Source organism: Miscanthus floridulus, chromosome 5 (genome assembly GCF_019320115.1).
Source record: "Miscanthus floridulus cultivar M001 chromosome 5, ASM1932011v1, whole genome shotgun sequence".
NCBI classification, from domain to species: Eukaryota; Viridiplantae; Streptophyta; class Magnoliopsida; order Poales; family Poaceae; genus Miscanthus; species Miscanthus floridulus.
The window spans coordinates 125,005,223-125,020,620 of record NC_089584.1 but is presented as its reverse complement, the minus strand read 5'-3'; the positions used below and the strand labels follow the sequence as shown (position 1 = coordinate 125,020,620).

Sequence of the window (15,398 nt, the reverse complement as noted above, 5' to 3'; positions counted from 1 at the left end):
TGTTTGTCTGCATTGATGAATTCGGCAAGAATCAAGATGAATCATCAAGATTGATTCATCAACGCAGTAATCCATTAGCAGTTTAGCATAGCACTGAACCTGACCTGCATACATATAGTTCTGACTCTCGGTCGCCATCCATGGTGTGGTGGGGGTCCCTGGAGAATCCATGGGCAGAGGTAGCAAGTAGAGTTCACTCTCACGAACGCTTCCGCTAGTTCTCTCGAGCTTCCGCAAAATTTTAGGTCCGACTGGATTTTTAATTCCTGTGAAACAGAACAGTCTCCAAACCTTTCCTAAATTTGCCTTTCCTTTGTTCCAAACGGCCTTGTGTGATACCTTTCCAGAGGAATCGGATCCTTTGAAATTCCTATGGACTTCCTCTGAACTGACGGATCAGCATGAAATTTTTGGGCCTTAAGAAGAACTGAAATATAACCACGGATCAGCATGAAATTTTTTCTGCCAAATACAGCTCTAGGAAAAAGCAATATTGGGAAGCTTACAAACAAGCCACCTGGACTGACGGCCAAAATGCAGTAATGAAAATTTTACTGCTGGGCGCTGGCACTCTACAGCGTGTACTCTACCACATGCAAGAATCGTGCCGGTTCCCACCAAACAGGCAAACAGCCAAAGACTAACGGTTGACGTAGTGGTCGACGAAGACTTTGAGCACCAATGGAATGGCAGCCAGAAGCGCCAGCAGGGGAAAAGCGAGGGCGACACCAGCAATGCCGAACTCGATGGCTCCTCCCACTCCAGGTCAGGCATGTGAAGTGGGATTGCCAGAAGGCTCAAGCTTGACAGAACCGCAAATAACAGGATGAACATAGCGGTCTTGAGGTAGAAGCCATAGTGATCTGTCCCCATGAAAGCCGCATAGAGTCCAGTCATTAGAGTGAACCCCGCGGCGGCTCCGGAAGGTGAAGTCCAGCAGTGAGCTCCCCTCTTGCGGTTGGCATGCCGAGAACAGCTTCACCACGTAGTACAGGACAATTGCGACGGCGTCCGGGAAGAAGGAGAGCACGACAAAGCCGTCCAGGAACTCCAGACGACCAGCGCCATCATCGCAAGAGTGGCCAGCACAGCACTCCGGAGCCTCTCGACGACTCTGACGAGAACCTTCAGCATGTCGTCCGGGAGATGCACCAGCGGCATGGCACACACCATCATTGCAATCAGGGAGAGCGTCGAGGTGGCATAATAGCACGCAGCGAGGTCCAGGGGCGGGTCACGCTTGACCTGCTTACTGCCTGGGGTTTTCAGGTAGCCAAAGACGACGCCCCCCTGAAGAGTGAAAGAGACAATGGTGCCAACTGTGGCCATATCAAAGGTGACCTTCATGGCCGTGTCATACCTGCTGCCAAGCTCTGAGCTGGGTTCCTCCCGCATCCATGCTCCAGCGCCCGCGACCACACCGACAAGCAACACCACCGGCCCAAGAAGAACTGACAGCAACATGTTGCTTCGGTTCGCCACGATGAGGAGGATTGTGTCAGCCACAATTAGCATCACACCGGTGACTGCGACGAGGATGGTGAGAACCCAGCACCAGACACGACCCCGCCGGCCATACTGGTACACGAAGAACTCAGACATCATTAGGACCACTGCACACAAGAAGGTCATGAATATGAATAAGCCCTCGTCGACGAGGAGGCTGCTGAGGCAAGCTCTGTTGCGGCTTGTGGTCGAGTAAAGGGTCTTCATGTCCTTGTAGCTTGATAGCGCTTCCGTGATGAACACCATGATGGCCGACAGGACCGTCTGGTAAAAAGTTTTTATTCGGTCAGATTCTGATTTCACCAGGTCAGATGCGGGGTTGTGAACGATCGATCCATTTCCAATGCGGGGTCCCTCTTCGATGTCCATGTCCATGGATTCCTGCACAGCACGACCGCAAAAGGAGATTACTACTTGGACACAAGGCAAAGTTCCCTAAGGCCGATTGGGGGTGGGTGGGTGGGTGTGTGTGTGGGGGGGGGGGGGGGGGGGGGGGGTACAAATCTGTAATGAAGTAGATTTCCATTACCTGGCACAGCCAAACAATCATGCCCCACGTTGAACTCTGGGTTCAAAGTGCAGAAATGAAAGAAACAAAACTTACTAAGGTTTGCTATATGTTTGAGAATATACAAGCAGCACATGAAACGTACTAGGAGATAATACTTGCACAATGATGGTGAAAAATTCAACAGCTAAAACAGATCTAGAAATCCACAACAAAAACCTAGAAAGCACCTGCACAGATCACATGGTAGTTTACCCGAAGTGGCTGTTCCATTTCTGCAGCCATGCTCATATGGCCAACAGAGACCGGATGCAGCTCAGCCTCCACACCAGCTAGAAGAGGAAGATGGAAGGCGCTCCTGAACGAGATAGAACAATGTGTAGGGAATTAGAATGCTATAAACAGAGAATATGGCGCCATTGAATATAGTACCTGGGGGGAGTAGACTTGCAGAGTCTTCTATGACCACATCTAAGCAGAGCTGAAATCATTGCCCGGTCATCCCACATAACACACCAAAACAAGGGTCAGTCAGATTTTTCATTTGGCCAGCACAGCGAATCAGTGTTGGTTATTAACTGCTTCTTTGATGAGGACATGTCTGGATGGCTTTGTATGTCTCCAGGAGGAGAGACGTTCCTCTGCAGGACAGCAAGTGTACTACGATCTGTTTGGAAGAGGTTACTAAATCATTTCAGAGGACGAATATCTCAAGAATTTCCATCTCCCTCAAAAAAAGTCTCAACCATTTTTTGTTATCATAATTTATTCGTGATCCACACGTATTTCTCTATAAAAACAAAAAAATGGCAATTTACAACGAAAATTTATGCCTATATGCATCACATTTGCTTAATTTGCAGATATCAGCAATCCAGAGAAAGCAAAATAAAACAGAACAGATAGATGCATTTGGTACAGGAAGGGTAAACTTTCGGATTGCAAGGTGAAAGGAGAAATATGGTAAATGGCACGAGTTGAGCCTAACTCAACACTAAACTACTGATATTGTACTTGCAAATCCTTTCTTTTTGTCAGGACCTTTTTTTCTTCTTCTTTTTTTGGCATCTGCAGTAAGCAAACCGAGGTGTGATTGTGCGAAGAATTTTCGCCACATTATCTACCTACTAATCAACCACATGGCAATTAGCAAGGCCTCAATCCTATGAAATACAGAGCACTATGAGAGGGAAACAAATCTCCAGCGACAAACTTAGAATAAGATCATAACAGAAAATGCCTAAGCCCACAGCAATAAATCTGCTCATACCAGTGATAGTAGAGGAAACCAATCATGAAGACTTTTCAGTTGTCAAAATTCATACAACTCAATAGTGCTGGTCAAAGAATATTATTCTTACCAAAATTTTGGTTTAACATCAGATATGTGATGTATTCGATCATTTCAAACTGAAATACATGGCATTTCTGCAGTACATACAAGCATACAGCTTTACAATTCCAGAAGAAATAGAAAAGCCAGAACAAAGAGTAAAAACCAGAATAGAACTATGAACTATGGCTGAGAGGGGCATATGAATTACCAGCTGGCTGTTAGAGCTAGTTATTTTGTTCCTCTGGAGCAATTGGCGTTTGCAACTGTTCCAACTGTTCTTGTTGTGGCAGCTGCTCTGCTTGCTCTGGGGCAGTTGGTGATTTCAACTGGTCAAGCGGTAGTGATGGCAATGGGGCTTCTAACAAGTCTTGCCCCTCTTGCTGAGGCACCGATGGTCGCAACTCATCCTGTGGCTGCGGTGGTGACAATAGAGACTGTGGTGGTTGCGAGTGCTGGTGTTGATCATCTTGCCAAACCCAAACAATATCCTTCAGTGCTGGCCTTATCTCCTCTTTCACTAGCTTTTGATACTCCATCGTGTCCCCGTTGGTCTTCTTCAACTCAACTAAGAGCAAAGAAGGGGCAACCTCAAAAATCTCTGCATCAAGCTCAAGCACACCCTTCTTTCCTTCCTTTGGAGCTGCCAACTTCAAGATCCCATTTTCTTTCTTCTTGACCTTTAGCTTTAAGCGTTTGGAGAGCTCCTTCAGCTTTGTAAATACTGTTGTTGCAGGTTGCCTGGTAGTAAATCTCTCTTCCCTGCGACCATACTTATCCTCAAAAAACCCAGAGAGATTAAAACCTGTTGAAAGAGAGATGATGTCAAATGCATTCAAGTTTGGGAGGCTTAATGGCCCTTGATTTCCTTCGGATGTACTGCACTCTGTTGAGCCAGAAGTTGGACCTTCACCTGTACAAGTATTCTCACTTGTTTGGGCCTCATTTTTCTTTGCATGTACTTCAACCGGTTTTCTGTACCAAGCACTCCTCTTTATCCTCGCGATAGAAATTCTAGTGCTTGGATCTGGATCAAGGATTTTATATAGCAGATCCTTCAGCTCAGTTGAGAAAATACGAGGGCATCTAAACTCGGCTCTGGAAATTTTCCTGTACATCTCTATCAAATTTGTGTCATGGAAAGGAAGGTAACCAGCCACAAGCACAAAAAGAATTACTCCACAAGACCATATATCTGCCTTTGCACCATCATAACCTTTTCTGCTCAGCACTTCAGGAGCAACATAAGCTGGAGTTCCACATGTGGTATGCAGGAGACCATCTTGCCTCTTGGACTCAGCTAGAGCACTCAGACCAAAATCTGAGACTTTAAGGTTTTCGTTCTCATCAAGTAGAAGGTTTTCGGGCTTCAAGTCACGGTGATAGACACCTCGACTGTGGCAATAATCAACAGCACTGATCAATTGGTGGAAATATTTCCTCGCAGCATCCTCACTGAGCTTTCCCCCCTTAGCAATTTTGTTGAAAAGCTCACCACCTTTAGCATACTCCAAAACAAAATAAATCTTGCTCTTGCTAGCCATAACCTCAAAAAGCTGAAGAACATTTGGATGCTTCACTAACCTCATTATTGAAATCTCCCTCTTTATCTGCTCCATGAGCCCAACCTTCATAACCTTGTCCTTGTTAATCATCTTTATGGCAACAGCTTGGCTAGTAGTAAGATTACGAGCATAAAAGACCTTTGCAAAGGTTCCTTGTCCCAGCTGTTTACCGATTTCATAACGTCCCATTAAAATTGTCCTCCTACCATCCATCGTATCAAACTATGCAATGACAGTATAATGAACAAGCACCACACCACTTATGAAAGAATGTAACAGATTTCAACCGTCGTCTCCAAGGTGATGGCCAACGAATATAAAGGCCTCAATCTACTGTGCTTTAAATCATTGAAGAGAAGAATAGTATCAGCATGAAGCCCATGCTCATGAGAAGCCAACATTATCTGCTTGAACAGAGGCCGAATCTTGTTTGCACAAAAGATTTTCCCATTGTTTTGCAGGCACATTTTTCAGCATTCCCAAGTCTTCTTCCTCTACAGTCTACAGGTTTAAAACTGTCAATAGGAACAATTTGATTAGGATATATATAGACATAGATGTAGTAACAATTATGGTTTCTGGTCAGATGTTAAACAGGTACTTTACTGACTAGGGAACATCAGATGAACTTCATTGCATTGTGGCTCTACCACCAAAATTGCATTACATGGGCTAAAAGTCTTGAAGACCACATATGATCTAATCATTTAAACAAGTGTTACATGTTTCATACACATACCATCAGCCACAATAGCCATGGTCACATAGTGGTCTTCATGATAAAATGCTCTAGTTTCAGTTTTTTTATGAAACAATATCAGTAATCCTCCCCAATTCTATGCCGTAGCAACACAAAGCTGACTTCTAGCAAATCAAGAAAATACAAAAACTCCATCAAGACAAATCTTAAGTTCACAAAAACAGCTTCCAGAAACTAAGCAGGGTCGGACTCAGACATAGTGGGAGGGCATCTGGGTTTAGTCGAGCCCCCGAATTTTTGAAACTTCAAATGCACTAGGACCTTGATGAAAAGGCCTATGTCTTCAACTGAGGTCGATGACGCGCGATCTAAAGAGGAAGGATAACCCAATCCAATCGGGCAAACCCTTGGATAAATGGATTAGATTGCTACTCCACTCCGCCAGGCGGCAACAACAGGATCAGGTGACGGAAAGGAAGTATGATTTGGACTCGGTTGGTCGTTGCTCACAGCATGTATCAAAAATAAGATCGCGTACAGCTAAACTCATTACTAGAACGATTCCATCCAAGCAGGTTAGGGTTGGCTTACCAGCAAAGCAGAGGAACTCAAATGTCGAATCCGGATGGATCTCGACTCCATCCCTATGCAAACCCACCAGCAGCACCGCCGCCTGGCTCGCCTGCTCCGGAGCAGGGCGGACCTCGATCTCGCGAGGAAGGCGAGACGGATGCCTCCGATTTCGTTCCGAGTCAGTCGAGCTCCCAGGCAGCAACGGCAGACGATTTGGTCCCGAGGCAGTTGAGCTCCCTGGCAGCAACAGTAGCTGCTAACTTGTTATTAGTGGTTGGTTTCCTGTGCGGCTGTGCCGTCTATAGGATGACGCGTTTGTTTTGGCGACGCGCTCCGCGCTTCCGCGACGGCGACGCAAGTGGGCGGCCGTGGTCAATGCCCTAAGTCGTGGTGACGGTTGACGGGTTGAGGGAGGGAGTGGACGTTTATGCCCCTGAGGCCCTGACGCGAGGGACCTACCGTCTACGGGTCGGTGTGTCATAGACAGGCGAGTATCGATTGCTGTGCTCGTGGGGACAGCATGCACAAGCCTGCTCGTGGCAACTATGGGTGTCGGTGTTTCGGATCCTCGGATCCCGCCTAGTAAATTTTGTGATTTGCGCATTTCACTCGGACGGTTATGTTTGGAGGACATAAAAGTTTATATTGGTTTGGGCGAAATGTCCCTACGTTCAGTTTGAGGCTGCTCGTGTTACCAGCACTTGTTTGTAGTAGGGGTTATAAACGGACGAGAGAGGGAGGAGGTCCCAAGTCTCTGATGGAATAATCGAATGGAGTTAAGTCTGCTTGAGCTCAGTTCTCCTGGGCATTGTTGCCTGGTTGCGTGCAGGCGTGTAGGCGTCTAAGTGTCTTGGCGTGTTTTTTCGTTGCCCTTCGCAGGACGTCATGCTTCCCCTTTTATAGTTGAAGGGGAAGGCGCAGGTTACATGAGAGAAAGAGAGAAAAAAGCGAGGAGGAAGAAGGCCTCTGGGGTCGCGGCCCCTTTCATCTCCTTTACGCGGGTCCTGCCGGTCCTGTAGATGATGACGGGAACGGCTCCACGTCGTGACCCTGTTCATCACTGGTGCTATACGTGGGCATCGTCAGCCGATCATGGCGCTCTATTCCGTCACGGCAGGTGGTATGGCTAGCAGACATCCCCGTCGGAAGTCGTATGGGAATTAGGTAGCATAGCGCCGGCACGCCCGGCACTGTTGGCTACGTGAGTCCTCAGGTATGGCCTGTCGTGGCCGTGGGTCACGTCAAGACGCGCCTACTCCCTTGCTGATGTCAGAAGTTTGACCCTAGGCTCGTACCCTAAGACCCGTAGTGGTTGGGGGCGGTACGGACCCCGTCGGGCGAGGCAGAACCCCCCCCCCCCTCGAAGGGCATGGCGAGGCAAAGTACGTGTCTGAGGGATCGGACGAGATGGAGCCCACACCCTCGAGGTTGGGCGACGTTGGGCCCGCACCCTCAGGGTCGGGTGAGTCGGAGCCCGTAACTTCGAGGTCGGGCGAGGCGGAGCCCGCGTCTGAGGGTCGAGCGAGGCGGAGCCCGTGCCCGAGGGTCGAGCTATGCAGAGCCTGTGCTCTCAAGATCAGGCGAGGCGGATCCCGCACCCTCGAGGTCAGACGTGACGGGGCTCTCGCCCGAGGGGTCGGACAAGACGGAGCCCGCGCCCTCGAGGTTGGGTTGCCCGGATCCCGCGCCCTCAAGGTCGGACGAGATAGAGCCCGTACCCTCGGGGCCGGGCGAGACCAAGATACGCTCTTGACCATCCGAGGGAGTTAGCGTTCACGGTCGTCATCTTCCTTCTTCCGGGTATCCCTAATCCTGATACTCGACAGTAGCCCCCGAGCCTGCGGAGGAGTAGGATACTCCTTCGAAGGCTTTTTCAGACGGAAGGATTCTGAGGGTTTCGATCTCCCTTCATGGCCCGTGGGATGTCTTGGTAGGGTTGCGATTTCTCTCTGTTATGATCAGACTCCTCAGGAGCATGCAGCTGCGGGGTTCATGGGTCAGAAAAGATTTCTCTTGATTCTGATCCCTCCTTAGGATCCGATCGATCTATTATTGGTATGCGACCGCGTACTCGGTCTCCTTGTGAGTCCAACTTCCCTTGAGCCCCCGCTCATTGCAAGGGTCCGATCGAGGGGGTCAGCTCGTCTTGTAATCGTCCTCCCTCACATGTTTTTTGATAAAATGGAGGAGCTAAGCCGTGACATGTTTTTCTCGATGAATGAATCATGGTGCTCGGAGAGTTGTTAACGGGCTAGTCCGAGTGGGGCCCTGACTTCCCATTCATGGGGGTTCGGCATGGGTCAGCTGGTGACTGACTCTAGATTCCTAGCGGCCAGTCCATATAGTTCTCGGGTCCGTTCGACCTATCCCAAGGGCTTGTCACCTTTCTTCGAGGAAAAACCATAGACCGTGCACCGGCCAAGACTCGAACGTGGGTCAGGATGCCTGTGGCGCTCGTGCGTCTAGGTACTAGGCGCTAGCGGGCCCATCCCTTACCACCTCTCACTCTAAAGGTGCCCTAGAGCGGTTGTGAACCCATCGGTGGGCCAACCTTCGAACTCCTAGGCCTTAATGGGCCATGTGAGCGTTTTCAGCACCATATCCCTACTTACCTACGGCGGTTTTTGGCCCATCGAGGGGATGAACCACTGTTTGGCGTGCCCTTCGAGGAGCGGTGGGGGTGGCATGTGCACGATTCCTGAAGGAGAGCGACGAGCATGACACCCTGCGCGTCACTGTCTAGCTGGTCTGTGATGACCTCGAGATAGCCCCAGCGCAGGAGACGAGCTCACTCGTGGTCCACGTCATTCAGATCACAGATTGGGCACACGAGACCGTGAGGAACGCGCTTCGCTTTGGCGTTCATCAGTCGTTTGCGATCACTCATTCTCACTACGAGAACATCGATCTGGCGACTATGAGTAGGACTTCACGCCCGGTTACTCCAAGACCGAGCTAGAGGAGATCGAGGAAACAGTGCCCCCTGGCACAGGATCTAGCTATAAAGATCGAGGATGAAGTCATCCCCCCAAGGGGTTAGTTAGTTGGATGAGCCGGGTGGTGAACTTGTAATAAATAGACAAGTTTTTAAATTTTGTTGTGGTCGAACAGACTTTTGATTTTTTGCCCTTTTTTATAAAAAGGTTAATGTGTTTCGACCCTTTCCTTGGTTAAGGCTATAAAGCTCGGGATGCGGGTGAAACAACTCTGATCACGCAGGTGAGCAAAAACACCGTCGCCGCTGGGGCGTAGGTTTCTTACAGTCCGACCAGTTTTACTCATCGTTTGTTTCTGCAGCCCTTACTTGGAGATCTTAACGTAAGGGAGGGTTGGGCGTAGAGAATGTTTCTGAGTAGATATACTCTTATCTGCCCCCAAGTGATACCCGACCCCTTGTCGTTGCCGGGGTTGGGTGTCACTAAAGATTGAGGAAACGATAGCGTAACCGATAAGAGAAAATGTTTTTGCATTTTAGAAACATCATTCTTAAGTACATGCGTAGGCTAGGGGTAAAAGCGACATAGCTGTTCGATGTTCCAGGCATTGATGAAGACTTTGCCATCGATGGTCTTGAGCTTTTAGGTGCCTGGTTGGAACACCTCCGCGACGACGTACGGTCCCTCCCATGGCGGAGAGAGCATGTGGCGGTTGTTATTGCTCTGGACGAGGCGGAGTACCAAGTCCCCGACATTGATGGCCCAACTCCACACCTGACGGCCGTGGTATCAGCGTAATGCTTACTGGTACTTAGCCAAGCGAAGGAGGGCAACATCATGCGCTTCATCGAGCTAGTCCATGGCATTTTCGAGGGACGCCTCAGCCCCTTGTTTGTCATATGCCCTGATCCTCTGCGCTTCGTAGTCGAGGTCAGTTGGGAGGACTGCCTCAGAACTATAGACCATGAAGAAAGGCGTGTAGCCGGTTGCCTGGCTAGGGCTCGTCCTTAAGGTCTAGAGCACCGCAGGAAACTCCGTGACCCATCATCCACCGAACTTGGTTAGCCAGTTGAAGATCATAGGCTTGAGGCCTTGTAGGACCATGTCGTTTGCGTGCTCAACCTGCCCGTTCGTGCGGGGGTGGGCCATGGCGGCCAAGTCGACGCAGATGTGGTAGTCATCATAGAACCGGAGGAATTTCTTCCTGGTGAATTATGTGCTGTTATCCGTGATGATTGAATTTGGGACTCCGAAGCGGTGGACGATGTCGAGGAAGAACCGCATGGCTTGCTCAGACTTAATCACGGAGATTGATCGAGCCTCTATCCACTTTGTGAACTTGTCCATGGCAACAAGCAAGTGTGTGTAGCCCTCAGGCATTCTTTTGAGAGGCCCAGCTAGATCAAGCCCTTAGACCACAAATGACCATGTGATGGGGATCGTCTAGAGAACTTAGGCTGGCTTATGGTTTTGACGAGCATAGTAATGGCACTCTTCGTAGGTGCACACAATCTCCTCGGTGTTAGCCACTGCGGTCGGCTAGTAGAAGCCCTATCGGAACACGTTTCCGACCAGGGTTCTAGGTGTGGCATGATGTCCACAGACCCCACCGTGGATGTCCTTCAGTAGTTGCCTCCCTTGTTCGATGAGAATGAAATGTTGCAGGTTCCTAGAGTGGCTTTGCTTGTAGAGCTCCCCCTCGATAATGATGAAAGACTTGGCTCAGTGTGGGATCCACCGAGCCTCTGTTTTGTCCATCGGGAGCGCTTCGTGAAGGAGCCAATCAAGGTATGGGGTCCTCCAGTCGGCTAGAAGGTCAGGCTCCGCCGCTAGATCCTCGCTGAACTCCATGACTTTAGGATCGAAAGGAGCGTGCGGTTGGTCAACCCTAGAGCCTAGGGCAAGCAGCTCATCCTCGATCTGTCCCCGTTCCATGTAGCAGACCAAAGGCTTGTGCTCAAGGCCAACGAACTTGTCCTCCACCTAGCGGACTTCTCGGCAGTAAGTAGCCATCTTGGTTTCGTGGTACCTTGACTTCTTTATGATTTGACCGATGACTAGCTCTGAGTCGCCTCAGACGTCAAGCATCGGATGCCCAACTCAATGGCGATGCGTAGGCCATTGATGAGTGTCTCATATTCGGCCACATTGTTGGAGGTAGGGAAATGGAGGCAGACCACGTACTTGATGCGTATCACGAGGGGTGAAACGACGACCAGTCCCACATGAAAGGTCCTTGTTTGGTTTTGGTAATTGAGTGACAACCTAGGTGGACTAATTGTGTTTATGTGAGATACATAGGTGATTAGTCCATAGGTACATGTGTGTGAGCAACATATGCCATGAAGATGAAAATGGCTTGGAGATGTTGCAAAGCTCACACATGTGATGATGAAGGAGCTTAAATGCACATGAGACATGACATTGAGTCATGTGATCAAGGTGGAGAAGATCAAGACAAGACTTGGCTTGATGGACCGGTTGCAAGCGTGAAGGGCAAGTTGAAGGCTTTGGAGTGATGGACCGCGTGGCGGTGAAGCTTGAGCAAGACTTGGTGCCGATGGACGATGGCAACGGTGAAGAGCAAGTAATGTCAAGATCGATGAACCAATATGATCACGTGATGATATGAAGTGGATCATATCATTATTGATCGTGTTGGTGCATGTGTTGCATCGACATTGGAGGAGATGGAATGGAATGCGCAAGGCAAAGGTATAACCTAGGGCATTTCATTTCACTGGTCATAGATGTGTAGAGAAGTTTATAACCGGGTTTAGGATAGATGGCCATACTATCAAGAGGGGCAAACTTGTTTGCATATCGGTCATCTAGTGCCACTCGAGTGATCTAACTTTGCATCGTCGCTAGGATCGAGTGGCGTGGCAAGTTGAGTGGCTAACATCCTTTGGGAAATGATTGTAAAAAGCTAACACACATACACATGGTGGTGTACACTTGGTGGTGTTGACACATTTACAAAGGAGGTGGTGTTTGCAGGGTTGAGATAGATTCGGCGCTTTCGGAAAAATGGAATGCCTATTTTCTATTGCGCCGGATGCAAATTCTTGGTGGTTAGCACATTGGAGCAAGGGTGAAGAAGTTAGAAGTGAAAACGAGTTGATCGCGAAGACGCTGGCGTTGGTCAACTGACCGGATGCTGGGTCTGAAAGCACCAGACGCTGGTAGGGTGCGTCCGATCAGGCTGACGTACGGTGACGCAGAAGCTAGAGTGTGACCGGACGCTAGGCTACGTCCGATCAAGTGTGACCGGACGCGTCCGATCGAGGTCGGTACCTTACTAGAAACGATCGGACGCTGGGGGTTCAGCGTCCGGTCAGTTGAAGCTACTGCGTCCGGTCAGGTTAAGTGACCGTTGGAATTGGGACACGTGGTCGTCTGCGAGCGACCGAACGCTAGGGTCCAGCGTCCGGTCAACACGACCGGAGCGTCCGGTCGGCCCGATTTTTGCCCAGTGAAGGGGTAACGGCTAGTTTAGCCCTTGGGGCTATAAATAGAAGTGGCCTTCGGCCATGGCATAGAGGAGCACCTTGGGGGACTTTGTGTCCATGCTTGAGAGTGCTTAGGAGCCCTCCATCTCACACATACTTGATAGTGATCATTCGATTGTATGAGTGAGCGATTCTAGTGCGATTGCATCGTGAGGTTGCATCGAGTGGCACTAGGTGATCGAGTTGCAAGCCGGTGGTGCTTGTTACTCTTAGAGGTTGCCACCTCCTAGATGGCTTGGTGGTGGTCTCCGTCGAAGCGCACAAGAAGCTTGTGCGGCGCTCCGGAGAAGTGCTTGTGAGGGACATTGTGCTCGCCTCGCGGGAGCCACGAAGAGCAACTCTAGTAAAGCGTGTCATTGAGCTACCCTCACTTTCAGGGTAGGTTCTTGTGGCGCTCGACGTGCGGGCTTAGCGGGTGATGCTAATTAGCCACCGAACCACCAAGTGAGCGGTCGACACAACGGGGACTAGCGTGTTGGCAAACACGTGAACCTCGGGAGAAAAATCATCGTGTCAACCTTATTCTTCCCGTTGGTTTGCATCCCCATTACATAAGCTTGCAATTACTTTTATACATATTAAGCTTGTGTAGTTGCTCTTGTAATTAGATAGCTTGTGTAGCTTGCTAATTACCTTCTTGCTTGTGTAGCATAGAAGTAGCTCCCTTACGTGACTAATTTGGTTTTAGTAACCTTGTTAGTCACATTGCTTAGTTTGTGTAGCTAAGTTTTTGCGCTCTCTAATTAGGCATTAGTTGCCTTGTTATTAAGCATTGCTAGTGAGCTTAGTTAGCTTTGTGCTTTTGCTTACTAGCATGTGTAGAAGCTCCCTTGTTGCTTAAAGTACTAGTGGCATAGGTTTATGTAACCTTGCTCCTAGAATTGGTTAGGTGAGCTCTAGCTAGCCTGACACCTTTGTTGCTTGATTAGTATCTTTGGAAGGTGCTAGAGAACATAGATAGAGGGGTGTAGTCTTGGCTAGAGCAATAGTTATAATTCCGCACTTGTTTCGGTTAGCCGACACAATTAATTTTAGAAAAGACTATTCACCCCCCCTCTAGTCCGCCATCTCAACCCTTCACCACGCCGGCGCCTCTCTTCATCAGTGACCCATCGAAGTACATCGTCCAGTACTCTTGGTCGATGGCTGCTGGCGACATCTAGACCTCGGTCCATTATGCAATGAAATCGGCCAATGCTTGGGACTTGATGGTCGTCTGAGGGGCATACGAAATGCCCTAACCCATCAGCTCGAGTGCCCACTTTGTGATTCTCCCTGTGGCATCCCAGTTTTGGACGACCTTGCCGAGGGGGAAGGACGTCACGACCGTCATTGGGTGTAACTCAAAGTAGTCACGCAACTTCCTTTTGGCGATCAGGATGGCGTAGGATAGTGAGTCTTGGAGTTGGACAAGACTTCGCTAACAAAGTATATGGGACGCTGCACCTTGTGGGCGTGTCCCTCTTCCTCCTACTCTATCACCAGGGCCGCGCTGACCACCTATGTGGTGGCTGCAATGTAGAGTAGGAGTGGTTTCCCATTGGTTGGTAGGACTAGAATCAGGGCTCTCATTAGGGTTTCCTTAACCTTGTCAAGTGCCTCCTGAGCCCAGGTGTCCACGCAAATCGGTTGGTTTTCTTCAGAAGCCGATATAGGGGGACACCTCGTTCGCCGAGGCGCGAGATAAAATGGCTAAGTGCGGTGAGGCACCTCGTAACTCACTGCACTCCCTTTAGATTCTGGATCGGCCCCATCCTCATGATGGCAGAGATCTTCTCTAGGTTGGCTTCGATGCCACGCTCGGAGATGATAAACTCAAGCAGTATACCCCTTGGACCCCTAAAAACGCATTTCTCAGGGTTGAGTTTGATGCCATTTGCCCGGAGTTTCACGAAGGTTTGCTCTAGGTCTGCTACGACCTGGTTAGCCTGTTTAGACTTGACTATGATGTCATCTATGTAAGCCTCAATGGTTCGCCCGATGAGGTCCCCGAAACACTTGAGCATACAATGCTGGTATGTAGCCCACATGTTCTTCAGACCAAACGGCATCGTGACATAGCAGAATGATCCAAATGGGGTGATGAAAGAAGTCATGAGCTGGTCAGATTCTTTCATTGCGATATGATGGTACCCGGAGTACGCATCGTGGAAGCAGAGGGTTTCACACCCCGAGGTCAAGTCAACTACTTGATCTATACGTGGCAAAGGAAATGGATCCTTTGGACATGTCTTGTTGAGACTCATGTAGTCAACACACATTCTCTATTTTCCATTCTTTTTTCGTACAAGAATGGGATTGGCTAACCACTCGGGATGATACACTTCCTTAACGAATCCAACCACCAAGAGCTTTGTGATCTCCTCACCGATGGCCCTATGCCCCTCCTCATCAAAGTGATGTAGCTGTTGTTTTATCAGCTTGGAGCCTGGCTTGATCTTCAAGGCATGCTCGGTGATTTCTCTCGAAATACCCGGCATGTCCGAGGGTTTCCACACTAAGATATCTCTATTAGAGCAGAGTAAGTCGACGAGCGTGCTTTCCTATTTAGACGAAAGCATGGTGCCGATACGCACCACTTTGCCCTCAGAGCTGCTGGGGTCTATGAGGACCTCCTTGACACCCTCTACGGGCTCAAAAGATCTAGCCAACTGCTTGGAGTCAGGTGCTTCCTTGGTGGTCCCCTCCTTGATGACTGCGAGCTCCTCGAAGGCGATAATCACTGAGGCGTGCTCATAGCACTCAACTTCGCACTCGTAAGCGCG

At 49.4% G+C, this 15,398-nt stretch overlaps 1 protein-coding gene and 1 pseudogene across 1 annotated transcript; both read right to left on the bottom strand.

The window, feature by feature from the left end:
* Positions 1-417: 417 nt before the first annotated feature.
* Positions 418-3,679, bottom strand: LOC136450664 (uncharacterized; annotated as a pseudogene).
* LOC136455288 (CBL-interacting protein kinase 11-like) lies at positions 3,575-5,125 on the bottom strand. The gene has a single exon (XM_066455383.1). It carries the CDS (start codon positions 5,123-5,125, stop codon positions 3,575-3,577), a length of 1,551 nt encoding a protein of 516 aa, XP_066311480.1.
* Between the last annotated feature and the right edge of the window lie 10,273 nt (positions 5,126-15,398).

What these genes read in the sequence shown, in the direction of transcription:
- LOC136455288 (XM_066455383.1), bottom strand. Translation starts at nt 5,125, where the DNA reads ATGGATGGTAGGAGGACAATTTTAATGGGACGTTATGAAATCGGTAAA.